Genomic DNA, 26,726 nt, shown 5'->3' with positions numbered 1-26,726 from the left:
TCCAGCCTTCTCTCTGCTGCCTCAAGGCCCGCAGGGAGGCCCAATTCCCGCCCCAGTCGCTGCAAATGGAGATGGCTCTGGGGGCCAAGCTGCACCCATCTCCCAGATCTTGGAACTCCTCCTTTGAAGGCAAAAAGGAAGGCCAGCTCAGCTGGCAGGGAGGGTTCAGTGGGCACTCAGGAAGGGGGCTTTAAACTTCACACACTCCGCTGCCCGATCTCAACTGCAGCCGTCGGGCTGTTAGCCCCGTACTCTGCAGCACACCTCCAGCAGACACCTGCTTTAGGAGACCGAGACCGAACCAGGGTCCCTGCGTGAGCCTCCCAGTCCCACACACCTGCGTTCACCTTTGGGAAGATGGGGGAGGCCCTGATGGCAGCTCTCCTGCGTCGGGTGGAGCTCGGCCCTTCTGCTGGAGCTGGCCCTCGAGGCCCCCAGTTTCGAGGACGGCAGGGCCCTGGGAAGCACCCTGCTCTGCGTGAAGCAGGCGTGGAGGCTGATCAGTGGGTGTTTGAAGGAGGGGCGCAGTGGCCGAAGCAAGATCATACAGTCTGGAGTTTAGGGCATGGGCTTCTCGATGGGGTTGGAATCAAGGTGGGTGTGTGCCCACCTGGTCTGAGCCTGGGACTTGTGGTTGGGGGGGAGGCTCCCCTCACAGAATCGGTCAGTTGCCGTTGACTTGGCTGTGAGTGCAGCCCATCCCTTCTTGTTACTCCTTTAACTACCCCCCTCCCCCTGCACATATGAGAAGTTCTGTCACTGTCCGGACACATTTAAGAAGAGGGTCAGCAAGAACACGTTCTTTGTCCTGGTCAGAGTGGTGGATGAACTGTGGTGAGTGGCTTTTTCCCTGTTTTAATTTTATTTGTTTATGTCGTTTATAGTCCGCCTTTCTCACTGAGCCTCAAGGCAGATTACACAGTGTGAGATTAGGGCAGTCAGTGTCAAGGGCATTTCCATAAACAATGCCATAGGGTAAATAAACACAAGCTTCCAAAGACATTTAAAAAAAAGACATTTAGCTGTGCGTAAGTTTTAAAAAAAGGTAGGTAGTATGTGAACGAAACACATACAACGTTGGCAAGTTGTGTGGCCTGCACCCTTGGTCTGCTTCCCAACACACATATTAGAGAAAGATAGTGTGTGAAGAGGCCCCACGTTTTCAGTGGCCTGCCAAAGGTTCCTCTGTAGTCTTGAGGACTAGCAACTGTCTTTTTAAATAATGGATGTTCAGATTCCCAACATTTATTTATTTATTTATTTATTTATTTATTTTATTGCACTTCTAGATCGCCCACCCCGTCAGACAGGCTCAGGGCGGTGTAACAACATGTATCATTCATTGCCAAATACCCAATTCTATATTTGCATGGACCACATTGAGCTGCCTCGTGGTTGACCAAGCTCTGGTGTTTTTAAAAAGCTGGCTTTTAGGGATGAAACCCCTGGATTTCTCACCCCTTCTGCTCTTCCTTCCTTCCTTCCTTCCTTCCTTCCTTCGCCAGTTTGGTGGAGTTGACAGAGGAGATCCTGAAGCTGCTCATGGACCTAGTCTTCCGTTTGGTCTGCAACGGGGAGCTCAGCCTTGCCCGAGTCTTACGGAACAACATCCTCGACAAAGTGGATCAGAAAAAAATTCTGCGATACACCAACTCAATCAAGCCCCTCTCGGCTCGGGGGGTGGCAGCCAGGTGAGGAAGGCCAAAGGGGAAGGGGGCAGGACTGGATTTTCCATCACGGATCCCAAATAAAGTCTGGAACAGGCAAATTCTTTCAGGCATCTCGGATTTTTTGTTTTTGCAGATATCCAAATGTAAGGAGAGAGTGCAATGTCAGTAGATCCAGAGGAGTTAGCCGTGTTAGTCTGTAGTAGCAAAAATAGAAAAGAGTCCAGTAGCACCTTTAAGACTAACCAACTTTACTGTAGCATAAGCTTTCGAGAATCACAGTTCTCTTTGTCAGATGAGTGCATCTGAAGAAGAGAACTGTGATTCTCGAAAGCTTATGCTACAGTAAAGTTGGTTAGTCTTAAAGGTGCTACTGGACTCTTTTCTATTTTTGCAATGTCAGTAGAGAATTCATTAGTTAGATTACACTGAAATGTGCTTGGAGCACTGCTTTAACTCACTGTGTCTATCTGAGAAAGAGCCCTTTGGGTGGGGCCCCTAAAATGTCAAGGGAATTGGTGACAGGTCGCTTACTTTCCTTGGGCCCAGCCTTAATCCTGTTTGGAATTCTTTGAGACTCAGTTGTTTAAATTAGCCTGCTTTTTATTTATTTTCCTCCTTCAGCTGTGATCTTTAGGGTTTTTTAAAATGTTGTACCTTTTTTCGTCCCAGTTGATTACAAGTGGGCATTTTACAGCTAAGAGTACAGTATTTGTATAAGGGAGAAACCGATCGTTTCCGCTGCCCTTTCCTGTTGCCAGTTTTCCAGTGGTCTAAGGATGGGGCTGCACAGATTTGCTGTCTTAAAAAAATCCAGATTTCTTTGTGCACCTAGAGGTTCCCCCGTTAAGCCCCACACAGTCTGGTTTGAGCCTGGGACTTTCTTCACGTGAAGTTTGACCCCTGAGCCACGACCCTTCCTCTGAAAACAGGCGGAATATAGGCCGATTCCGCACGGCTTACCTGAAGCCGGAACATTGCGGAACGTGCCGGAAAAAATGCGGATGATCACGTTTTCTCATGCGAGTTTTGCGCGATGTCGCACAAAACTCATGCGAGAAAACATGAACTTCCCCATTTTTTCCGGCATGTTCCGCAACGTTCCGGCTTCAGGTAAGCCATGCGGAATCAGCCATATTCAGCTGCCTTATGCCGAGTCAAACCATTGTTCCATTATGCCCAGCAGTGTCTATTCGGGTACCCCAAGATCTTGGGCAGAAGTTGCTTTCCCGATCCTGCAGCTTATGACCTTCTTACACAAGGGGTGGCTGGAGGTTAAGCCTGAGACCTTCTGCCTGAAAAGCTTCTGTGGGCCTCCTTTCAGTGCAAAGGTGACTCCATTCGTGTGCCAGAAAAGCTGCATTCTGCGGCCTGCATAAAGTATGAGATGTATTTGCTTGCTGTGCTGCTTGCGGCCAGGAAGCCCTGTCTCTTCACCAGGAGAGTGTCAGCTGTCCCTTTGGCTTTGTGAGAGTTCATTGCCAATCTGTGTCCAAGCCTGTCTTTACAATCTGGTAAAGAGTCCAGCAGCACCTTTAAGACGATCCAACTTTATTGTAGCATAAGCTTTCGAGGATCACAGCTCTCTTCGGCAGATGCTACAATAAAGTTGGTTAGTCTTAAAGGTGCTACTAGACTCTTTACTATTTTGCAACTACAGACTCACACGGCCAACTCCTCTGGATCTTTACAATCTGGAGCACTAAGAACCTCGATCTTAAAAGAACAAAGCAGCACTGAGGCTCTCTGGATGCTGAATTCTGGGCCTTGTGCCAGTTTGTGCTCTTTCGCCCTGTTTGGGAGGAATGCTGGAAGTCCTGCGTAATGTCCTTGGCTTTTGTCTCTTTCAGACCCGGGACCCTCCATGATTTCCATAGCCACGAGATAGCTGAGCAGCTGACCCTCCTGGATGCAGAGCTGTTTTATAAGATAGAGGTATGACCACGCCAAGCCAGCCTTGTCCACAGTGCCTGAGCCAGTTCCTCCCGGCTGTGGTTTCTTGTGATAGTTCTCAAATGGCACCAAATAGCCACTTTAAAGCCTTTTGAAAGCCCCAAGCAACTACTGGAGGCTGATTGCTGCTTTTCTGCATTAGTTCCTGTTCCAGTCTTGTCTTCTTCCCATCTGCCTTTACTAAGAGTGGATAATTTTGTCGACTCTTCGCATCAGGTTTGATTGGATCATTCACTGCAGAGACACAGCAGCAGTGGCCATCCTCAGAGGGGGCTGCCCGTTGGGCTTCTGCCTGAGTCACTTCTGTAACATGTCCTCTCCTGGAAGAGTCTTGCCCAAAATGGTGATTCACACAAAAAATACAGGAGGTGGACTCCTCCGCAGGTGGGCATTTAGAAAAATTATTTTTTAAAGTGAAGAGTGAAATACATCTCCCCTTCTTCATTTGGGGAAGGAAAAACATGTTGTTGCCTGTTAGGGAGTTTGAGAAATACTCTCTTAAACCTACAAGTCGCATGCAAGACTGTTTCTATGTCTGAGAGTCCTAGATCAGCTCATGCCTGTTACTTGTGCCCGTATCATTGAGAGAGTTACCTCCTTCAAATACATTTGCGCATGCGCATGCATGCATGCACGCGCATGCACACACACACACACACACACACACACACACACACACACACTTTTAGCTTTCAATACCCTGGAAACAAACAGTGTCCAGGTGTCAGTTTATGGCTTGATTTGAACAAGTGCCTGTTGCTGGTAGAACCGCACAATTAGAAGCCTTTAAAGTGAGAAACAGGGATTGTCAGTTGATTCAAGACCTTTTTTTAGTTGATTAATCATCTGTCTTGTGCCTGATTGTTTGAATAATAATGATTACTTCGCATTTCTGCTGTGCTTTTCCCAAATGTCATCTTGGGGAAGAAAATCCTCTGGGGTATTGTTTCAGCGTTGCAGGTGGGAGCACTGCAGCTCAAGCAGCAGCTCTCGTACTTCCTGCAGTGGGGCCCACGTCCTAACTTTGGGTGCTTCGGGGGATCGACTTCAAAAATAACGCCATGCCACTTCCCTCCCTCCGAAAAATTTATATGCAGGAATTTCATATCAGTTGATACTGAACACATTTAAATTTTATTTTTCATATTTAATATTTTAAAAATATATCATATTACTGAGAAGTTGTTCAGAAGACAGTTTCTTGCACCAGTAAAAAGCCCTGCTGTTAGCCGGAGAATCCACGAGATCCACCCCCATTCAGTTGGGTTTTGAAATAAATAAATAAACACTACACACCCACAAATGTGTATATTGTACACGTTCAGTTACATTTACTGTACTCCTGGTGCTGATATCGGTGCAGGGTTCTGTTTTTCTAGCAAAAGAGGCCCTCTCTGTATCCTTTTTTTTCCTCTTTCAGATCCCAGAAGTCTTACTATGGGCAAAAGAGCAGAATGAAGAAAAGAGCCCCAACTTGACCCAGTTCACTGAACATTTTAATAACATGTCATACTGGTAAGAGAGAGAATTGAACGAGAAGCAGAAGTCTCAGGGCTTGGCTCACTGGCTCACTTTGCAAAGGTGCTTCTGGCTGTGAGCCAGGCCCCGAGGGTGGAAAACCCCAAAGGTTCAGCTCTGAAGGAGACATAAGCAGGCACCAGCTATAGGCTGCCTCCTTTTATAACCATTGTCTGGACTGCATTATTCTAGTACCTATCAAGAGAGCTTTACTGGAGCAAGATTCAAAGCAATTGCTTACCTTGCCCAGTGTATTCCTTTCTTACACTGCCATCTTCATGAAGGCACACAAGGTATCTATTGGGGAAGGCAAGCTGTAAGATGACACAAACTTTCTTTTGAGGGGGCAGATGTTGCATGGTAGGTATCGCTATGGAAAGTGAGAGTTAAGCTCTTTAAAAGAAAAAAAAAGCACCTGAATTTTAATTAGTAAAAAGTCCAGTAGCACCTTTAAATCCTGCATCTGACAAAGAGAGCTGTGGTTTTCAAAAGCTTACACCTCAATAAAGTTGGTTAGTCTTAAAGGTGCTACTGGACTTTTTACTATTTTGCAACTACAGACTAACACAGCTAACTCCTCTGGATCTGAATTTTAATTAGTGTCTCTTAAAGTTTTGTTTTTATTATTTTTTATTTCGTAAGCTGCCTTGGGCTGGCTCCTGGAGAGGCAGCATAAAAATGTTCAGTCAGTAAATAAGGAAGGACAAACAGTTTGGTACAGTTTGAATTCCCTGCCCCCCCCTCATATGCAGAGGCACGTAAAAGGAGCAATTATTGTTCATATTTGCTTTTTCTCTCCTGTAATGGCTCATTTCGCCCCACAGTTGGGACAAGAAGAGGCAGCAGTCCCTGTGGCAGGTTCTTTTGTGCAGAGTTGCTTATGGAGGGTCAAGTTACACTTGCCTGCTCTGAAAAAAGCCAACACACGTTCTCCCTCCCTCTCTACCCTGGTAATGGCCTGGTTATAGATCTCAGTCCTATTTTGCCAGGTGGGCCACGCTGAACCTGTCCAGAAATCAGGGGGCTGAGATGCAGGGTGGCTCTTTTTGCCGGCCAGCAAACACAATTTATCTCCCAGTGCGTAAATGAACGACAGAGTGTGCTAGGATGAATCATTCATTGTATCAGTGTTGGATAAGTAAAATGATAAATAGCCCTCAAACAAAACATATGAAAATGTGTCACAAAGACAGTGGCAAATGCATTATATATCTGCTGTCCTGATTATCTCCAAGCCTGTCTAGTTCGAGCTAAGCAAAGCCCTTCTGTGTTTCAAGGAGTCTCAATTCACACAGGTTCTGCCATCACCAGGGCTTTTTTTCTCGGAAAAGAGGTGGTGGAACTCAGTGGGTTGCCAGCACAGGGGGCAACTCTTGGCGGGAGGTGGTGCCCCTGGTACCACGTGCACGTGCGAAGTGCATGCATGCTCCCAGGGCCAATGACATCACTTTGGGGCAGCTGGAACAAGGGGGGAATTTTTAAAAGTTTAAATCGCCCTCGGTGAAAATGGTCACACAGCTGGTGGCCCCGCCCCCTGATCTCCAGACAGAGGGCGGGGCCACCGGCCATGTGACCATTTTCAAGAGGTTACGGAACTCCATTCCACTGCGTTCCAGCTGAAAAAAAGCCCTTGCCATCACAATGTTTGACATTTCCGGCACTCCTATCCCACTGGCTACCACCAGAGGAGACAGGTAAGTTTAGAACCTTAGACCTTGGCGGACTATGCTATAGAAGTTCCAAGGGAAGGGGGCTGTTTCATTGGCAGCTGCCCATTCAGCCTCGTTTCTGATTGGCCCTAATGAATGCCCAGCCTACAGTCGAGTCGCTGTACACAGTTGCACGCCACTTTGGATTATCTCCAGGAAGAGAAAAGTAGCTAATAAATTTTTAAAGAAAATAAATCATACCAGGCCCCACTTTGATCAAGTGAGCTAAAGTGGCCACATTCCCTGCGTAACACGGAGTCCTTGTAGCAAAGTCATCACCTCTTTTAGGACTGTGCAATTCACTAGGCATGCTGGAGAGTTCTTGGAATTGGTGCACCTTCTCTTCCTTTCTCTGACAGGTGTCTTCTTAGCTCTTTCTCCGTGTGGCAGAAACATAGGTTCCTGGGCATTTCTTCCAGTTTGGGCATGATGAAAACCTTTTCTTCAAAGAGCCATCAAACCTGGCAAGGCAACTTTGCCAGCTTCTCAGCATGGCGGGTGGCAATTCATTAGCCATTTTGCAGGCCTTCTTGACTAGGAAAACCACTTGGACACTCAGCCCTGATTGCTGTGTTGGCGCTCTCTCTCTCTCTCTCTCCGAACTCACAGGGTCCGTTCAATCATCATGCTGCAGGAGAAGGCACAAGACCGAGAGAGGCTGCTCCTGAAGTTTATAAAGATCATGAAGGTAAGTGCTACTAACCTTTGTTCCTGCAGTGTGTAAATCTGACAGCCATTTGTTGGTGAGGATAGGAATCTCTGGTGATGCCTGAGGATCTGCCAGCCCAGGCTCACAGGAGCTCCCCAGAACCGTCTCTGCTTCTTCAAAGGAAGAGGGTGTGTGACGTTGGGCTTTGTGAGTGGAGGAGGTGGTACAAAGCCTCTGAACTGGCCAGACCCAGAATAAATAGGAGGACCCTGGCTGTTCTGCCTTTGCTGTCTTCTGCCGGCTGTCCTTCAGGCTTCAGCTCAATCACCTGTTGAACTCTGACCTGGGTCCAGTGTGTGTGCCCAGCCTGGCCCTCTTGGGTTTTCCATTAGAGGTGGACCCAGCCTTTTCCCAGCAATGCCTTTGAAATGCCTGCAATTTCTCTCCTCTGTTCTTTCCTCCAGCACTTACGGAAGCTCAACAACTTCAACTCCTACTTGGCTATTCTCTCTGCTCTGGATTCGGCACCCATCCGCCGACTTGAGTGGCAGAAACAAACCTCAGAGGTGAGCTTTTTTACGTTTACTTGTTTACTTTAAAAATGGTTTATCCTCCCTTTCCAAAAGTCCAACATTACGAGCAGAATATCAGTTTGTGTGCACACACACAAAAACCCCCATAACAGACTGGGGCAGCAGCAAGAGAACTTCCCCAAACTAGTCTATCAGCTCCCTCTTCTGGGTCCACCAAAAAGAATTGGCGAGCTGTAGATTCAAGAGAAGCCAAAGGAGCAGAGAATCGAGCTGTAGATTCAAGAGAAGCCAAAGGAGCAGAGAATCAAGCTGTAGATTCAAGAGAAGCCAAAGGAGCAGAGAATCGAGCTGTAGATTCAAGAGAAGCCAAAGGAGCAGAGAATCGAGCTGCCACAGGGTGGGCTCTGAGGCATGCCTAGAAGTTGGTGTTGCATGTGATAGGAAGGCACAGTGATGAAACAGATATTTAAGTCTTTATACTCAAGTGATACATGTGTCTTTTTGTAAACTGTGTACAACCTTTAATACAGTTCATTAGCAGATTGTGGAAAAATAAAAGTGTTCTTTTATATTGATAACCAATTGGAAGTAGTTGGAAAAGAATAGGTAAATGATATTTTTAATTGCTAGATAAGACTAAATATAGTCTGTTAATCTAGCTTGTAGTTTTTTTGTATCTTCAAAACTTTACAAGAATCTTGACAGCGAAGATGTGCAGTGGTATCATAAGTTAGCTTTAGCAAAACATCACATGATTAAAAATATTTAGAAAAGAAAAAAAAGGGGGGGAATTACAACTTCCTCCAAAACCAACACAAAAAAAACAAAAGGAAGTGAGCCAATACTATTATATATTACACAGTGAAGTATAATTCCAGGAGCGATCATAAGTAAAGTTCAATCAAATAAGTCCATACAAGTTCCATACAAATTTATAAGTCAGCTGGTAGATTCTTGACCGCGAAGCCGTGCAACCGTGATGCCACCAGAAGGGAGCGGAGTTGGTTGTAAGGTTGACACGGAGCAACAGACCAACAATGTGGCACGAGACAATAGCGTGGCAACGAGCTATGCCGGCCCTATCATGCTTCGCTCGTTTCAGCGATCGTTATGATCGCTCCTGGAATTATACTTCACTGTGTAATATAAAAATATTTAGAATCAGCTAAATTAAAGACCAATCACATTTTTATATTATGATCACATGTAAAATATCATTCAATATAAAAGGACATCATCAAGATTTTTTTAAAAAATTGGGTTTTGATTAAGGAAATTTCACCATAGATTTTAGGTGCAAAGTTTACCTTCCTCTGAGTTGTTGAAATTCAAATGCAATTCATGGTAGACTAAATATGATCTGATTTTAAATCATACTTAGAAATGTTAGGAAATTATTTTCTGTTGCATGCATCCTCTCTAGTTGGATTTAGTTTAATACGCATTTATATGTTAATATCTTGCTTAATTAATAAGATTAGGGTTTATTTCAGTAAAGACCAAAGAGTTAAACTCGGGCAGCCCGATCCTAAGGCCTCACCTAGCGCCAGCACACTGGCACCCCTGCGGCGCCACTCGTCCGCTCCCAAAGCACTTTTGCAGGAGAGCTGCACCAGCCAGCCAAGCACAGCGCGGCCAGAAGAGAACGGAAAAAAAACCAAGCAACTGAACAATTAATGCCACCTGTTGTATTTTGTGTCCTGCCAGGGCCTGGCTGAATACTGCACACTGATTGACAGCTCTTCCTCCTTCCGGGCATATCGAGCGGCTCTTGGGGAGGTGGAACCACCTTGCATACCCTACTTGTGAGTAGTTGCTCCTTTTGTGGGGTTTTCACTGGTGTGCTGCCTTCTCTTATTTGTGTTTATTTGTTCAGCATGTCTTGGAAAAAATCTTTTTATCTCAGATTGATGCTCAAGACGATGTGCAAGTAACATTCTTAAATAATAACCAGAGATTCTTCTCTGACCTCTCATTTCCTCTCTCCAGAGGCCTCATTCTTCAGGACTTGACCTTCGTCCATCTGGGGAACCCAGATTACATCGATGGCAAAGTGAATTTTTCCAAGCGTTGGCAACAGTTCAACATCCTGGATAGCATGAGGCGCTTCCAGCAAGTGTAAGTGATCCCTGTTGCCCTTGCTGGGTGTCAATCTGAGGACGAGGGGCTGTGCTTGGCTGTGCCTTTTTCAGGCACATGTTGATGTGATTTAACTGGGCATCATATAGGGGGGTTTTGAGGACGCTTCACCAGCTACTGCTGTCCCTTCACAGGTGGTATTTGGCCCCCATCCGTTTCTTCATGTTTCGCTGATGGACCCCATAAACCTTCCTTCTTTGTCCTGTGACGGTTCTGCAGTCCTGGTTGCCTTGCCTCCTCATGTGCATGTAACACCCAGGATTCTTGGTAGTCACAGCAGCTGCACCTACCCCCAGCAGCTAGTTTGTGGAGCAAGTATTAACCCACCCACCCCCCAGGTGGATAGTTAGGAGTGTATAGATGGACCTGCCCATCAGTTCAGTTGAGTAAATGCAAGAATCTGGTTTTGGCAGGTTTATTTGATTTGCGGCAAAATAATAATAATTCCTCCCAAGGGACAGTTAATCCAGATCTCTCCTTTTCCAGAGAGATGTCAAGTGTGCATGGAGCTTTCTGCCAGTTGAACATTAGTCAGGGGCTTAGATGATTGGAGATACCTTCCCTTCCCAGTTTGTCTCGAGCCTGAGGACAGACAGGTACACAGGAGGAGCTCTGCATACATTGCAAGTGAAAAATTTGGTCTTGAGTAAAGTGTGGCTTTCATTTGAAAAAGAGCACGTTTCTGGCCCTTACAATTATGTGGCAATAATATGCTCAGAAGCATCTAAGCAGTATCTGTTGGAATCTCAGAATGCCAAGGTAAAATCAAAAAGAGTCCGGTGGCACCTTTAAGACTAACCAATTTTATTGTAGCATAAGCTTTCGAGAATCACGTTCTCTTCGTCAGATGCATGGAGGGCAGAAGGAAACTGTGTCTCTTTGTCAGATGCATCTGGCGGGGAGGACTGTGGTTATCGAAGGCTTGTGCTGCAGTGGAATTGGATGGTCTTGGTGGTGCTGCTGAACCCTTTTTGATTTTGCTACTACAGGCTAACACGGCAAACTCCTTTGAACCTTTACACAAGCAAACTGATCCCCACACCAAAAGGAGCTGTCTGCATCTCCATATCAAAGGAGTTGTTTACATCCCTCCTCTCCTCCTTCCCCCCTTCCCCCCCTCCTCTATATTTGGCCAGTTTCCTTCTGCCCTCCATGCATCTGACGAAGAGAACGTGATTCTCGAAAGTTTATGCTACAATAAAATTGGTTAGTCTTAAAGGTGCTACTGGGACTCTTTTTTATTTTGCTACTACAGACTAACACAGCTAACTCCTCTAGAATGCCAAGGGATTGCTCAATAAGATTTCTGACTGCAGTCCAAGAGGCAAGCTTCAGTACCCTGAAAAATCCTGCCACCTCCCTTAATTAATTAGAGATAAAACACTCTCTATATTCATGGCAAATTGGAAACCCTTTATGGACTATCAGCAAGAGACAAAGAAAAATGAATTAATGATTTGTGGCTTTGATTTTTAAGAATAACGTTCTGAGATATCAAGAAGAAGAGACACAGAAAAAAGATATTAATGCGACCACAAGCTGATAGATAATAAAGAGGGAAGTGTTGTAGGTGAAAAACTGTAATGGATTAATTATACGCCTATTATGTTTCTTACTGTCTTTACTTTGTAGACTGATTTGTAGGCCATTCTTGGCAATAAAAATAAAAAAAAAATTAAATTTTTCTGCAATAAAAATAAATAATTTTTTAAAAAATCCTCCCACCTCCCTCTGGAGAAGCAAGAGCAGGATAAATTATACAAAATAGTGAAAATTCTGGAATAAAATATACAAAATAGAAAGACATGAGATTTGCTTTATTTATGCAGTATGTAGAGTGTAGCTTTTCTGAATGCAGAATTTTGATTGCCTGATCACACAATTTAACGCCACCTGTGGGGACCAGTTAATCAAATTATCCTACTAAAAGATGGGTAGGCAGCTCCTGACATGCTGCCAAAGAGCAGCATACGAGGCTATTTCAGTTGGCACACAGGGCCAGTTCGCTGCCCAAGGTTCTAACCCTAGACCACCTCCTCTTCTGTTTGCCAGCACACCAAGATCTTTTAAAGACATTTCCGATTTGGGGCACTTGGGCCAACGAGGTGCTCTTCCCCTGCACTACAGCTTCAGCAACCCTCAGTCCCCCGTATTTAGTTTTGACCTTGAAGAGCAGACTGCTCTCAGCAATATGGTGCTGCTGCCTCTTACAGGATGCCTTCTTTCTCTTCCTGGTGGCTGCAGGCATTATGACATCAAGCGGAATGACGACATCATCTCGTTCTTCAACGACTTCAGCGACCATCTGGCCGAGGAGGCCTTGTGGGAACTCTCACTCAAAATCAAACCTCGGAACATAACAAGGCGAAAGACAGACAGGGAAGAGAAAACCTAGGAGAGGCTGTCAGAGGCGTTGGGCATAAAGGATCGCTGGGCGCATGCGTGGACGGCAGCTGTAAGACACGGACCTGACACTGGGCCACGCCCTCCTCCCCTCCCAGGCCAGCCCCTGTGGTTGGAGTGTCTTGGCAGGGAGGCTGTGATCGTTGGTGTGTGCCATCCTTCCCATCAGGCCATGGGAGAGAGCCACCAAGTTCTTCCGCCCGGCTTCTGGCACTGCCCCGTGCTCAGTGCCGTAGATCAGTTTTTAGCGTGGAAAGAGAGTGCAGTGGAAAGGGGGGATCCGTGCCAGCATGTTCCCACTTTGCCAAATTTGAAGACTGACTTGCGCTCTGTGTGCCAGAGAGAGGGAGATCCTTTGCATCTGTTTCCACATGCTAAGGGATGAGGAGGGGGAAGTCATGCAAAGGGATGTTGCGCTGTGCCACTTGCTGCTTGTGAATCTGCGCGGTGGATGAAAATGGTGGCGATCGAAGACGTTTCCCTGCTGGGTCCCCGAGGAGCACCGTCTCAAACGGCATTTGCACACCAAGAGTCCTGGCGAAACGGAGCCTAGAAGGCACTGCGTCCCCGCCCCACAGAGCGTATGTGTTTACAGGGATATTTAATCAAATGCCCCCAACTGCCAAGACAGAAAAGAAATGAGCAGAGCTGGGCAGCTTTGCTCTCCCCCTCCCCAGATCCAACCAACATTTCAATCTATGCTCTTGGCTGGGAAGAGTGGAAATGCCAAGATTCTGCGGTTCCCTCTGCTCCTTGCAGTGTGTGGGGAACGTATATTTTAATGATGGTACTATCTGTAACAGTAAATATGTAGTATATGAGACTGACTGTAAATAGGAATCGCTAGATGCCATTGGTTTCGTTTATTTTGATGCATGTCTGAATTGCCGCTGGGTTTTTAAGAGGCAACTTGAGGGAGGGGGGAGCAAAGTGTATAAAAATGAAGCAGGGGGGGACCACCACTGTGTGAAAATATCGACCACAGTGTTGGGATAAGGGAGGTTTCTGTGGCAGAAGCAGTAGGGAGTCAAGTGAGGGAGCGGAAAACATAAAACCCACAGCAAGGAACTCTAGGCAGGGACGAAATGATTTTTTTTTTTTGTCTCAGATGTTAAAAAATTCCAAAGGCCCCCTGTCCCACTCTTTGTCTAATTAACATGCAGCCCAATTCACCAGAAAGGACAAAAAAAAAACCCCATGTAATTAACCTGTGGGACTCTGCCATAGGGTGGCAGCGATGGCCACTAGTGGAGACGGGTCCCTCCGTGGCTAAATGGAATCTTTGTGTTTGGAACAGTGTACCTTTGAACACCAGTTGCTGGGGGGAAGACAGTAGGAAGCGGCTTCCCCCCCCCCCCCACAGCCTTGCATGTGAGCCTTCTAGGGGTATTTGTTTGGCTCTTGTGGGAAAGCAGGTGCTGAGCTAAATTGTGCCTTGAAATGAGCAGGAAGTGCCCAAGAGCACGGCAGAGCCTCTTGCTCAGGAGGTCAGATCTGCCCCTCCCTCTGCTGCATTTAGTGGCACAGAATTTGTGTAGACAGCCCTCTCTCAAAACGGGCCTCATAAGGTGTGGCATCCGTAGCAGGGAGGAAGAAGGAGGCCGGCTGGCCTGCCTGCCTGCCTGCCTGCTTGCCCCTCATCTGTGTTGCCAAACTCTGTGCAAAGCAAAGCATGCAGGAAATAAACGTTGCTGCTGCTTCTCAGCTCTGTTGCTGGCTGGTATTGGAAATCCTCCTGGTTTTGAAACAAGCCTTTTAAAGCACGATGGGGGGAGGCCTGACTTGAGCTGCAGCAGGTATAGAAGTGGGCAGAGAATCAGTCCACGTACCACCACGAAGCTCCGACCAAAAGATCCCAGCCCTTCCTCACCGAGGAAGCTGCTTAACGAAGGGATCAGGTGGTACCACCTAACCCTATAAAAATCTGCCGGTCTGGCTGGCCTGAGTAACTAACAGGCTTTCTCTTTCTCCCTACAGACCTCATTTGCTCTGTCCCATAAAATGCAAGTTAGGTTACATGAGGTGGAGGTGTGACCACAGCTCGGTAGCAAAGCATCCACTCAGCCTGCAGAAGGTCCCAGGCACAATGCACTGCGTCCCCCCCCAAGCAAGATCTCCAGCTGAGACCCCCCCCCCCAGAGCGGTGCTGCCAGTGAGAGGAGGCCAGGCTGGCCTTGACAGGCCCGGGTCTGACTCGGTCGAAGGCGTCACTGTGCGTGAGCCTGGGAGCAGCTGCTGGCAAACGGCCTGCACTTGGCTGGCTGGTTCTCACCTCCCACCCCTTTTCAGGGACTGGTAAGGAAACATTAGAAAAGGACAATTGGGGATGTGTTGCTGACATAAACGCCAAGTATTTTCTAACAGCTTCTGTGTTTTAAGCATGATTTTTTTTTTCTCCAGAGCATAAAAGCCAAAATTTACTGCAGTATTTAAGTAAATGCTTTTTAAGCCTTCTGGTCCCGTTTCTCAAAAGTGTGTGTGAGGAAGGGGGAAAGAAAGAGAGAGAGACTGGGTGGGGAGACTTTGGCAGCAGCCTTAGGCTTGGGTCCCGATTGGCTTTGTTGGCTGTTGAAGTGTTTCCCACCCTGTAATAATAATAATAATAATAACAACATTCGATTTATATACCGCCCTTCAGGATGACTTAACACCCGCTCAGAGCGGTTTACAAAGTATGTTATTATTATCCCCACAACAACAATCACCCTGTGAAGAGAGTGGCGCTGAGAGAGAGAGCTCTGAGAGAGCTGTGACTGACCCAAGGTCACCCTGCTGGCTTCAAGCGGAGGAGTGCAGAATCAAACCTGGCTCTCCAGATTAGAGTTCTGCTGCTCTTCACCACTACACCAAACTGCCCAAAAACCAATGGATAGGACAGAGAATGATACCCGTTGGAGAAGGGAGTAAGGGGTGAACCAGCCTGTCCTCTTTGGAAGGGCTGAGAACCATCCAAGAATTCCTTAAGCATTGCCTGTGTATACTGCCCTTCCTCTCCAAGGTGCTCAGAGTGGTGTAGGTGTGCTGTGTGTTATCTCTAAAAGCAACCCTGCAAGGTATGTTATGCTAAGAGACAGCGGGTAGCTCAAGACCACCCAGTGAATTTCTTGGGTAAGCAGGAAGACCCATGCGCTTTCCCTCCTTTATTGCCCCTTGAGGAGGAAAGGGGGGTGAGCATTGGTAGGTGCTGAGAGCCAGTTCAGTCCCTGGGCTGCGCGTTGCTGACCCATAGGGAAAACGTTGGTCTTGAGATCAAATGGGAGATCACTTACAGACACTCCCCTTGTGTTTTAAGCCAAGGATCTCTGGAATTTGTGAACTGCACATGTTTGAAAGTTAAGGAGACCTGCCGTTGGCAATTGACAAGCCTTTTTGCTTCTTGATATACCTCCCAAGTGTTGGGAGATGACATTTCATGAGCTCTTGGGCTCAGTCCTCCATTCTGTGAAATGGGAACTAGAGAAAATGACTTTGCAGAGTAGGAACGAGAATGAATGTGAGAAAAGAAAGATTTGGCAATTGCCTGTACCTTAAAATAATGGTCCTTGCATTTCAACTGGATTTGTAGGATTCTGGCCTTTGGCATGAACGGACATTGCTGTCCCTGAGCAGGTTCTTTAATGATATAAGTAAATCCTCAATGTGAACTAAAAACCTTCAGGATGATTTTAGAGTAGAGATTGGTCATTAGAGGTCTTATCCGTTCTAGACTCTGATCTCAGGAACTGTTTCTCATCCACCTTTTTATGCACACCAGCTACTTTTTTCTGAACTGGAATATCGACAAAGGGCTCTTTTAAGCAGAGGCCCTGGCAGATTTCTCTTTCATTAGTGAGACAAGATGAATGCAAATGGAATGGGGGGTTGAGGTTTGTTAGGGGAGAACTCTTCTTGAACAATACCGGAGAAGAGGTTCAATGAGCCCTTTGCCCAAATTTTGCACTACCCAGGACAGAGCAGGTGCCCCTAGCGCTGCAGCTCCCACTCGGTTCAGCGTTAGGTCCTCGTCAGAGGCTGACCGCTTACCAGAACTAGACAAAGAAACAAACAGTGCACACAAAAGTTGAATTTGCTGTGAAAATTCACCACTTCTAATTTGTCTTACTTTTAGGTTTGGGGGGCTTTCTTGTTTTTGAATGGGTTGCTGTTGTGGTGATTCCCTTAGAATGTGTGAAGTTCAGTTCAGCTGGAGTTTGGATGAAGAGGAAAATCAAAGGTGGGGGTGAGGCAGGGAGGGGAAGAAACGTTCGATTTGGGGATCTGTACAGCTGATCATTTGAGACAAGTTTAACGGTGTGTTTTACCTTTTCAAGTTGCCCTGGACTGACTTTTGTGCTTTTGCCATTCAGATGCTTCCAATCTTGCATTGTGTATTTATAACAAACCCAGTCCTGATAGTGGCACCTACTTGCAGAAACATTTCAAAACCTGTTACTTTTTATATTAATGAAAAAAATGGTAATAAATGTGCTTAAAGAACTCAGCCTCTGAGAATCATCCTGTTTACAGTGCATGCTTTGGTCGCCAAGATTAAAGTGACAATCGAACCCACTTTTCTCCCTCTGGTGTGGCTTCCTCTTTGACTGCAGCATTTCTCTGACTGGTTCCTAGTTGTTAGCTGGCTGGTTTAGAGCTTGAAGTCTGCAACTGGGGAGGGCACAGAGTTGAGGCCCACACATGTCTTGGGACCGAGCCTTGCCTGGGTAATCGATCTTCACTGAAAAGGGGGAAGTGGGTTGTAGGCAGGGCTTTTCTTCAGCTGGAATGCAGTGGAACGGAGTTCCGGAACCTCTTGAAAATGGTCACATGGCTGGTGGCCCCGCCCCCTGATCTCCAGACAGAGGGGAGTTGAGATTGCCTTCCGTGCCACTCCAGTGGTGCAGAGGGCAATCTCAACTCCCCTCTGTCTGGAGATCAGGGGGCGGGGCCACTAGCCATGTGACCATTTTCAAGAGGTTCTGGAACTCCGTTCCACCGCATTCTAGCTGAAAAAAAGCCCTGGGAACAGGTATTATTTTTTTCTTCAGTAGCACCGCCACGTTCCAGCTGGTGCTAAATGCAAGAGACAAGGTCTGTCTTTTCCTTTATTTCTACTTTTACAACACTAGGTGGGAGAAGGTGCTGGTCAACACCTTCTCCCAAGAGTTTAGCCATGAGTGAAAGCCTGGCATATACCAAGTGATCTGATCTCATAGGTGAAGTGAACAAGTAGCATGCCTTGAGGCCTCGGTATGAAGCTCACCATTCATATCCATCCCAACTCCATATGGGTGGATTGAAATTGTCATGGGGGATTCTTTCCTGTGCACCAGCACCTTCAGAAAAATTATAATAAAAATAACTGTTTTTATATACCGTTCTTCTAGACAGATTAGTGCATCACCCAGAGCTGTGAACAAGTTAGTGCTATTATTATCCCCACAATCCAGCTGGGGCTGAGAGGTGTGGCTTACCCAAGGCCACCTACTGAGCTCATGGCAGTAGGGGGATTTGAACCAGTAGAGTGCTGATTTGCAGCCCAACCACTTAACCGCTGTGCTGCAGTTCTAGTTGGCACAGGCTGACTGCAAAGACAGAATGGACAAAATTTCCCCATAAATTTACTTTCTTTGCGCCCTCTTGGGCAGGATTTGTACCCAGTTTTCCTACCAACAATGCATGACAGCAGGAAAACAACGTTCCCTCCCCTGTATGTTAATCATGTTGCAAAGCTGCACGCAGCATGAAGGAACTCTACAGTCTGGGGAATGGATATATCATCCTGTTGTCCAATGATGTATCCAGTCCATCTGTTCTGCTGTGCAGAGTTCCTCTGACTCCTGTGTAACACAGAGACAGAATGTGTAAAGATTTGGGCACAGGGTCTGTGCAGCTGCACCCTGCATTACTCTTCCCTCCCACAATGCAGTGCAGAAAGTTTGCACCTACCATTGGGGGAGATCATTGGCTGATCATCAACCCATCAGCATAAGAGCAATATGCCCTTGGGAAAGTTGGCAGGCACTGGGTGTGTTTGATTAAAAAATGGAGGGAAGCAGTGAGAAAGAAGAGAAGAAAGAAGCTTTTTTTCAAAAAAAAAACCAACTTATTTTTTACCAAGCTTTGTTGGCAGCCAGTGAATGCTAGCCTGCCTCATGGACTACGTTAATGCTGAAGAGATTTATGTGGTTTATGCTGTTGTATGAGGCCATGGTCAACCAGATCAGTGCCCCGCATGGAACAGTGGCATATTTGTCTCCAGTGGAGAAGAAACAGCAACCAAGGGACTGCTTCACACAGCAGTCATCTCAGGACAACATTTCGGCAGTTACTGTGGTTCTGATTAAGTGTACCCGAAGGGCGTGTTATATTGACTGGTTCGTGGAGGCACGAATCCCTGGCTTCCCTGTCAGCCCTAGATGCTTGCTTTCTTCAATAAAATGTCCTGTTTTAATTGCCCTCATCAGCCTCCCCCTCAGTCTTTCTAGAAGCAGGCAGCCCCATCCCACCACCAAGTCAAGATGGAGCACAGGTGCATACGACCACTGACAGCATTGCCATGTTTTCCTTCCCTATGTCTCACAGAAGAAATAAAACAAGGATGGTTGCCTGGGGAAAATTGGGGGGGGGGGAATCCTGCAAAACCTGAGAAGCGCCTGTGTGCTGCCGTGAGGCTTCACAGTTAAAAGTATTTTAAACTGAGGTTCCAGTGAGGGGGGAAAGGAAGGAGTGAGCCTTTGACAGGCACGGAGGAATGACACAGCTAATTCCTGGCAAGGGGAGCAGCCCCGATCTGCCAGTCTACCTAGAATGAAGGTCAGATCGTGAGATTTTCCATACATATTCCTAAGGACTGCTTTTCGGGGGGCGGGGTATACGGCCGGGCGAAGGCTCTTTCTGTTTTCTCCCATACCGAGCAGCCTGGAATCTGGGAGTCTAACTGCTCCAAGCTATGGGCAAAGCCTTGATCGGGACATTAAACTCCCCACCCCTCATTTCGTTAAGATTTATGGGAATAATTACCTGGATGACAAAGAGAGGTTTTCTCCAAAGATACAACTCCTTTGGTTAGAAGCCTTTTTTCTGGAATTTGTAAATAGCTTCTTGGAAAATTACAGCGAGGACTTCGGGATTTGTAAATTTGGTAAAAGAAAGTTTAATCATTCATTTGGAAGAAGGAAGAATTTGCAGTGAAAAGGCTTGTTATATTTGATTTGATACTGAAGAGAGTCTTATTGAGGAATCTGCCGTCTGCAGGAAAAAAAACTGGCAGTCCTGTGAGAACATTTGGGAATATCTGAATTCTTCCATAATAAAGATAAGAGACTGCGGCGGGCTGGCATGGTAACAAAAGCATTCTTGGAAGGGAAATAATTAGAGCTGAAAGTCGTAATCATAGCTGGACTGCTCCTTGCTGTCTGTTATCTCCACTAGGAAAACTACAGCAAGGCCACCCTCATCTGACGAAATAGATAAAGAAGGGATGGATTTGATCCAAAAATGGTTCCAGCAAATGGGTGATAAAACGGACCACCTGAACGAAGACTTGGGAGGTAAAATGGAAAGGGAATTGGACAAGTTGCAAAAAACAACTGATCAAAAATTTGACAAGTTAAAAGATGAACTGACAGGTAAAATGTCAACATTGAAAACTTCTATGAAGCAAGTGATAGAGGACGTGAACCAAACTAATGAAAAGGTTGTAGCCCTAGAGGATAAAACGGATACTGTGGTTTTAATAAATACTGTGGTTTAGATAAACTAGCAATCCTGGAAATGAGAGAAGAGGAGTTTTGTCTGAGGTTCAGATCAATCTCAGAGAACAAAGATGAAGATATTGAAGAGAAGGTGATTTTCAGCTTTGGCCAACTTTTTGGACTGTGACAAGGAAGATCTATATTCAGAAATTGACAAACTGTATAGAATTACTCCAGGATTCCAAAGATTAAAAACCTCCCAAGGGATAAATTGGTGTATTTTGTGAGAAGAAATATGAAGGACATAGTTCTACAATAACACTTCAATAGTAAATTAAAAATTGACAAAACATATTTTAATTTTGAAATAAATTCTTACTAGAATTTTATGCAAAAGGTTGTGGCCCTAGAGGATAAAACAGATACTGTGGTTTTAATGATGCTTTTTGGTAGAACAATAATGATTGTGCTTTTTTGGTAGAAAGGCTGAGAAAGAAAAAGATTCCCTTTAGATGGGATGCCCCGGAAGGTGTGATTTTCATATTCAGCAAACAAAGATTGAGGCTGAATTCTGTGCATAAGGCCAGGGATCTTATAGAAAGACGTAGAGATTGGGATGGGGTACCACCAAAAAGTTCAACAGACCAGACATCAGAGCAACAAAATTTGAATAGAGAGCAATTGGAATTGGGTGCTTTAGGGTTTAATTATTTTTTTTCTTAAAATATAATAAAAAGAAAAGCTCTTTTTCTTTTTGTATTTTTGTTAATTTTTACTTTTTAAATTTTTATAATTTGATCTCAGTATGGATTACCAGTGTATAACATGGAATATAAATGCAGCAAATTCTTCCCACAAAAGAGAAAAAAATCATTATTTGAAAAATGTAAAACAAGGCATTATTTGTTTGGAAGCAACTCACATCAGAAAAAAAAGATTTAAAATATTTGGTCTGTAAAATTTTGGGACAGGAATTTGTTTCAGCGGATAATAAAAAGAATGGAGTAGTTTTGTATATTAAACCACAATTAAAGCCTAATTTGGTATTGATGGAAGAACATGGAAGATATTTTGGAGTGGAGGTTGATTTCTATGGAACTAAAACGTTGGTTTTGGGAATCCATGCATCCAATGAGGATGAATCTGAATTTCATAAAAAGTTTTTGGACTTTTTGACAGATCTGTTGTATGAAAGTTGGTGTTTGATGGGAGATTGGAATGGGATGATAGCCTCCAAAATTGCCAGGAGTGCGGAGAAACAAATTAAACTATTTCAGGGCAAGTTGTCAAAAACTTTCTTTGATTTGATGGACAATTTAGGGTTGGTTAATCTGTGGAGGCAGAAAAATGGAGATGCTAGAGAGTATACTTACTTTTCAGAAAGGCATAGATCCCACTCAAGAACAGACATGATTTTGACATTAAGAGATTTAGCTACCAACAGTTCTAAAGTAGATATCTTACTAAGACTTTCTCAGATCATAATCCTATGACTATGATTTATAAGGAAAAAGTGGGTAACTTTAGATGGAAATTAAACAAAGTTTTGTTACAAAATGAAGCAATTGTTAAAGATTGTAAGACCAAATTAAAGAATTTTTTAAAAAATTAATATGACTAAGAGAACAGACATGAGAGTGGTCCAGTTATTTAATACAATGATTGATTGATTACATTTATAGCCCGCCCTCCCCACGAGCAGGCTCAGGGCGGGTTACAGCAATAGATAGATTACAAAATTAAACAGATAAAACAGTAAAACAATAAAATCACATCTTAATATAGCAGCATATATTTCAGTGTCCCAGATGGGCTGCCATTCCCCTTTCCCTGCACACCATACACACAGGGAAAGAGGGCAGAGGAGCGGCTGGTAAACTCTTAACTCGCCAGCACATAGGGGGACAAACGGACCATATACCTCCCCCCAATAGTAGGAGACCAGCAGGGAGGCTACTTAGAATGGATCCAGTGTTGGCCTCATGCCTGGCGGAATATCTCCATCTTACAGGCCCGCTGAAAAGATATAAAGTCTTGGCGGGCCTGAGTGTCTTCCGACAGAGTTTCAACAGGTCGGGGCCAGGGCGGACAATGCCCTGGCCCTGGTTGAGGCTAGCCGAGCCTCCCTGGGGCCAGGGACCACCAGTAGGTGTTTACTTGCTGATCTATGGGCTCTCTGGGGTACATACGGGGAGAAGTGGTCCCTCAGGTATGCTGGTCCCAGTCCGTTTAGAGCTTTATAGGTCAGGACCAAAACCTTGAACCTGATTCGGAACTCCATGGGGAGCCAATGTAGCTGCTGCAGAGTAAGGGTCACATGTGCCCTGAATGAAATTCCTGTCAGGACATGGGCAGCAGCATTTTGGACCTACTGCAATTTCCAGGTCAAACCCAAGGGAAGCCCTGCACAAAGTGACAGTAATCCAATCTGGAGGTGACTGTTGCATGGATCACTGTCACTAGGTCATTGGTTGAGAGATAGGGGCAAGCTGCCTGGCCTGTTGGAGGTGGAAAAGGGCAGTACGGGCAGCTGCCGCGACCTGGACCTCCATAGACAAGGAGGAATCCAGCATCATGCCAAAACTCCGGACCGATGAGACAGGCACAAGTGGTGCCCCATCAAAGGCTGGGAGCTGAATCCCCACATCTTCTCTCCCACAGCCCAAGTACAAACCTCCGTCTTCATGGGGTTCAACTTCAGTCTGCTCTGCTTCACCCATCCAGACATGCTCTAATTAGGGCATCGGGAGCAGAGCCAGGCCGGCTGTCCATCAACAGATACAACTGGGTGTCATCCGCATACTGATGGCAACCCAGTCTGAAACTCTGTGCCAGCTGGGCGAGAGGGCGCATCTAAAGATTGAACAACAAAGGGGAGAGTAACGCCCCCTGTGGGACGCCTCACACCAATGGTTGGCATGCTGATAACCTCTCCCCCAGCGCCACTCTCTGTCCCTGACCATGGAGAAACGAGACAAGTCACTGCAATATAATGTTCAACTGAAGAAAAAGAAACAGGAAATAAAATATAATATTTTAGCTGAGATAAAAAAACAAAGAAGATAAAAAACAAAGGAGAAGAATTTCTCCAGGAAATACAAATACTTTACAACAAATTAAGATTTTACAGCAACAATTTTCGATGTTAATCTTAAGAGAAATGGAAATAAAATTGAATTACACCCAACAAAGATTGTTTGAACTAACAAATAAACCAGGTAAATGGTTGGTATATAAACTGAAAAAGGGGAGAGTAAAGAAAATGATATTGAAAATATGTGAGGGGAGTGTAGTTTTAATAGATAATCAAGGTGTACAGAAAGCTTTTCATCATTATTACCCTTCTTTGTATAAGAGCTGTGAAAAATGAATACATTAGTAAACAGAGCCTTCCTAGGATTACAAAAAACCAAAGACAAATGATGAATGGAGCTATAACAATAAGAGAAGTGGTGGATGCTATAAAAAGATGAAGCCTGGGGAGGCTTCTGGACCTGACAGATTCCCAGCACTCATTATAAGTTCTTTGAGGATGAATTGTTACAACCCTTACAAATTACAATGAACTCTATTTTAGAGGGAAGTAAGATGCCTAAGACCTGTAAAGAGGCCAATATAACTTTAATACCCAAAGAAGGTCAAGATCAGGCATTAACTACAAATTGTAATGACTCTGTGTTTGCACAGGGGACTACCTTTACCTTTATAGGTCAATATCACTATTGAATAATGACTATAAGTTGTTTACAACAATTTTAGTTGGATGACTTAAAATAATTCTTCAGGACATTATTCAAGAAGATCAAAGTGAATTCTTGCCTAAAAGACAGCTAAGAGACAATGTTAGAACAGTGTTGGATATTCTGGAGTATTCGGAAAGCATAGTTAGAAACAAGCTGCACTGATATATTTTTTTAGATGCACAGAAGGCCTTTGACAATTTAAACTGGAATGTTATGTTTAGAGTCTTGGAGGATATGGATTTTGGAGAAAAATTTAAAAAATGGGTAAAATCGATTTATTAATCTCAGACAGCACAAATAATTGTAAATGGCCAAACCGTGCGGACTACAAAGAGTTCAAGACAAGGGTGCCAACTGTCGCCATTGTTATTTATTCTTGTTCTTGAAGTCCTGAAGAGAGATCTAAGACGAGGTGAAGGAATCCGAGGAATAAAGGTTAAAAAGGAGACCTATAAACTAAGCCTTTGCTGATGACTTGGTATTGATTTTAGAGGACCCTATTAAGAAAATTGAAAGGTTGATGGTCAAACTGAAAGAATTTTGTGCAGGAGCAAACATTAAAGTTAACAAACAGAAGACTAAAATGTTGACAGAAAATACGACAATTCAAGATCAGTTGAAATTAGAAAACAAAACAGGTTATAAAATTGAGGAAAAAATAAAATACTTAGGTATTGTTTTGACAAATATGAACTGTATGCTGTATCAGAATAATCATATTAAGACCTTAAATGAAAAGAGATTTAGCAAGATGGAAGAAAATCCAATTGCCACTTTTGGGAAGAATAGCCATAATCAAAATGAATGTTTTACCGAGAATGCTATTTCTATTTCAGACAATTCCTCTTTTGACAATTTAAACAATGGCAGAAGGATATATCTAGATATATATGGCAAGGAGGAAAAACCAAGTTTTTAAGATTCTAAAGGATGCCAAAGAAAGGAGGACTGGGCTTGCCTGATCTATAACATAATAATAATAACATTTGATTTATATACCGCCCTCCAGGACAACTTAATGCCCACTCAGAGTGGTTTACAGTTATGTTATTATTATCCCCACAACAAACCCTGTGAGGTGAGTAGGGCTGAGAGAGCTCTGAGAAGCTGTGACTGACCCAAGGTCACTCAGCTGGCTTCAAGCGGAGGAGTGGGCAATCTAACCTGGTTCTCCATATTAGAGTTCCACACTCTTAACCACTACACCAAACTGGCTCTTCCACTACTCCAAAATGCCACCCTAGATGGGCAAGATCAGCATCGGCCCACATGTGCACATTCTTGGCAGTGGCCCCAGCTCCTGCCATTTCACAAAGTTTGTAAAACAGAATTCTTCCAGAGGGAATTTTGCTGTTGTTCTGTACTATGTATGTTTTTGTATGTTGATTAGTTGTTTTATAGTATATGGGTAATGTTTTTGTATGTTGGTTTTGTTTGTTTTATAGTATATGGGTAATTGTAGTTTTGTTAGGTTTGTTTTTAATTATATAAAACTTTTAATAAATAAAAAAGAAAGTATTTGAAATTGAAAAATATCACAGAACGTTCGGGGAGGAGTTCTTGTGACTCCCAAATAGCCCAGAGTAGTGTCTCCCAGGAAAGACGGACGTAAGGCTTGAAAATAGGTTTTTCCATGGTTTTTAGGGCTCAGGATTAGACATGGGCATGAACAGGGGGGAAATCCGAACATGGTGTTAGTTGTTCATTGCCATCCCCGAACAACGAACAATTAACACTGACGAACATGATCCTGTCACAAACATGTTCGTTGTTTGTGGGGGCCAGCAGGCCCTCCTCCAGCCTCCCTACCACACCACTCCCAGAAACCCTACCTGAGCAGGCAGCAGGAAATGTACCAACAATAAATAATAGCTTGGCCCCAGAGGCTGGCAGCAGCCCTGGAACCTGAAGGGGTAGATCCCTATCCCACCACACACAAAGAAAATTCAAGCTCCAATGCACTCTCCCTGTCTCTCTCTCAAAATGCCAACAGCAACTGTCTCTCCCTCACTATCTGCAAAGTCAGAGCTGGGAGCCCCCCTCCCTCCTGGTCTTTGCTCCTTGTAACAAATTTGGAACTCCATACTTGAAAGGAAGACCTGCCTATCAAGCTAAATTGGGCTTAGATTGGGGTTTCCAGGGCAACAGCGGGAGTTCAGACAGAGTTCAGACAATCCCTGTCTGCGTTGCCATGGGAATTGATTGCAGGTGCCAGACTGTCTGGCTTGACAAACAGCAACAAACGAGGCTTGCAACGACCACCTGTTTGTTTAGAATGGGGCCTCACGAACAGATTGTTCGCAAACAGCTGATTGGGCTGTCCGTGGCTTTTTAAAGTTGGTATTGCTGTTCGTGCCCATCTCTGCTCAGGATTTTCATTATGCACACCCCATGGATTGCTCGAGCAGGCTTCTGTGTGTCAGTGTGTGAATGCGACGTGTTATGCGTTATGCTCTGATGGGGGAGGGCAGCTTGTACATCACCGGGCATGGGCCCTTGCAATCTGGGCCACAGCAGAAGGGTTTTGCTTCAAGTCAAAGTCTGGCTGATCAGCTATAATTGCTGAGGGGGAAGAATTGGTTTGATGAGTACCTCTGGCTGGGAGCACAGCTGGTTCCAGAAGGTGGCATAGTTGGGCCAATGCTGGAACCCTCTGGCCATGTCCCATGAAGACATCTCACAAACATGGACAAAACTCAAAGGCAATCTTTGTTTTTCTCTCAGTATTAAATAGTTAAC

At 44.9% G+C, this 26,726-nt stretch overlaps 1 protein-coding gene across 1 annotated transcript in view; it reads left to right on the top strand.

The window, feature by feature from the left end:
• RAPGEF1 (Rap guanine nucleotide exchange factor 1) overlaps positions 1 to 17,047 on the top strand; it is a 162,676-nt gene extending 145,629 nt beyond the window's left edge. Inside the window, exons 18-26 of the mRNA XM_054997396.1 lie at positions 746 to 834; positions 1,506 to 1,691; positions 3,518 to 3,602; positions 5,041 to 5,135; positions 7,457 to 7,535; positions 7,961 to 8,062; positions 9,737 to 9,834; positions 10,019 to 10,147; positions 12,413 to 17,047. Of these exons, the coding sequence (XP_054853371.1) occupies positions 746 to 834; positions 1,506 to 1,691; positions 3,518 to 3,602; positions 5,041 to 5,135; positions 7,457 to 7,535; positions 7,961 to 8,062; positions 9,737 to 9,834; positions 10,019 to 10,147; positions 12,413 to 12,563 (1,014 nt within the window). The 3' untranslated portion in view covers positions 12,564 to 17,047. The remainder of the gene's footprint in view (positions 1 to 745; positions 835 to 1,505; positions 1,692 to 3,517; positions 3,603 to 5,040; positions 5,136 to 7,456; positions 7,536 to 7,960; positions 8,063 to 9,736; positions 9,835 to 10,018; positions 10,148 to 12,412) is intronic.
• Positions 17,048 to 26,726: the final 9,679 nt, after the last annotated feature.

This window comes from Eublepharis macularius, chromosome 14, assembly GCF_028583425.1.
Source record: "Eublepharis macularius isolate TG4126 chromosome 14, MPM_Emac_v1.0, whole genome shotgun sequence".
Taxonomy (NCBI): Eukaryota; Metazoa; Chordata; class Lepidosauria; order Squamata; family Eublepharidae; genus Eublepharis; species Eublepharis macularius.
Note: the sequence above shows the minus strand (reverse complement) of the source record. Positions and strands in the feature narration are given on the sequence as shown.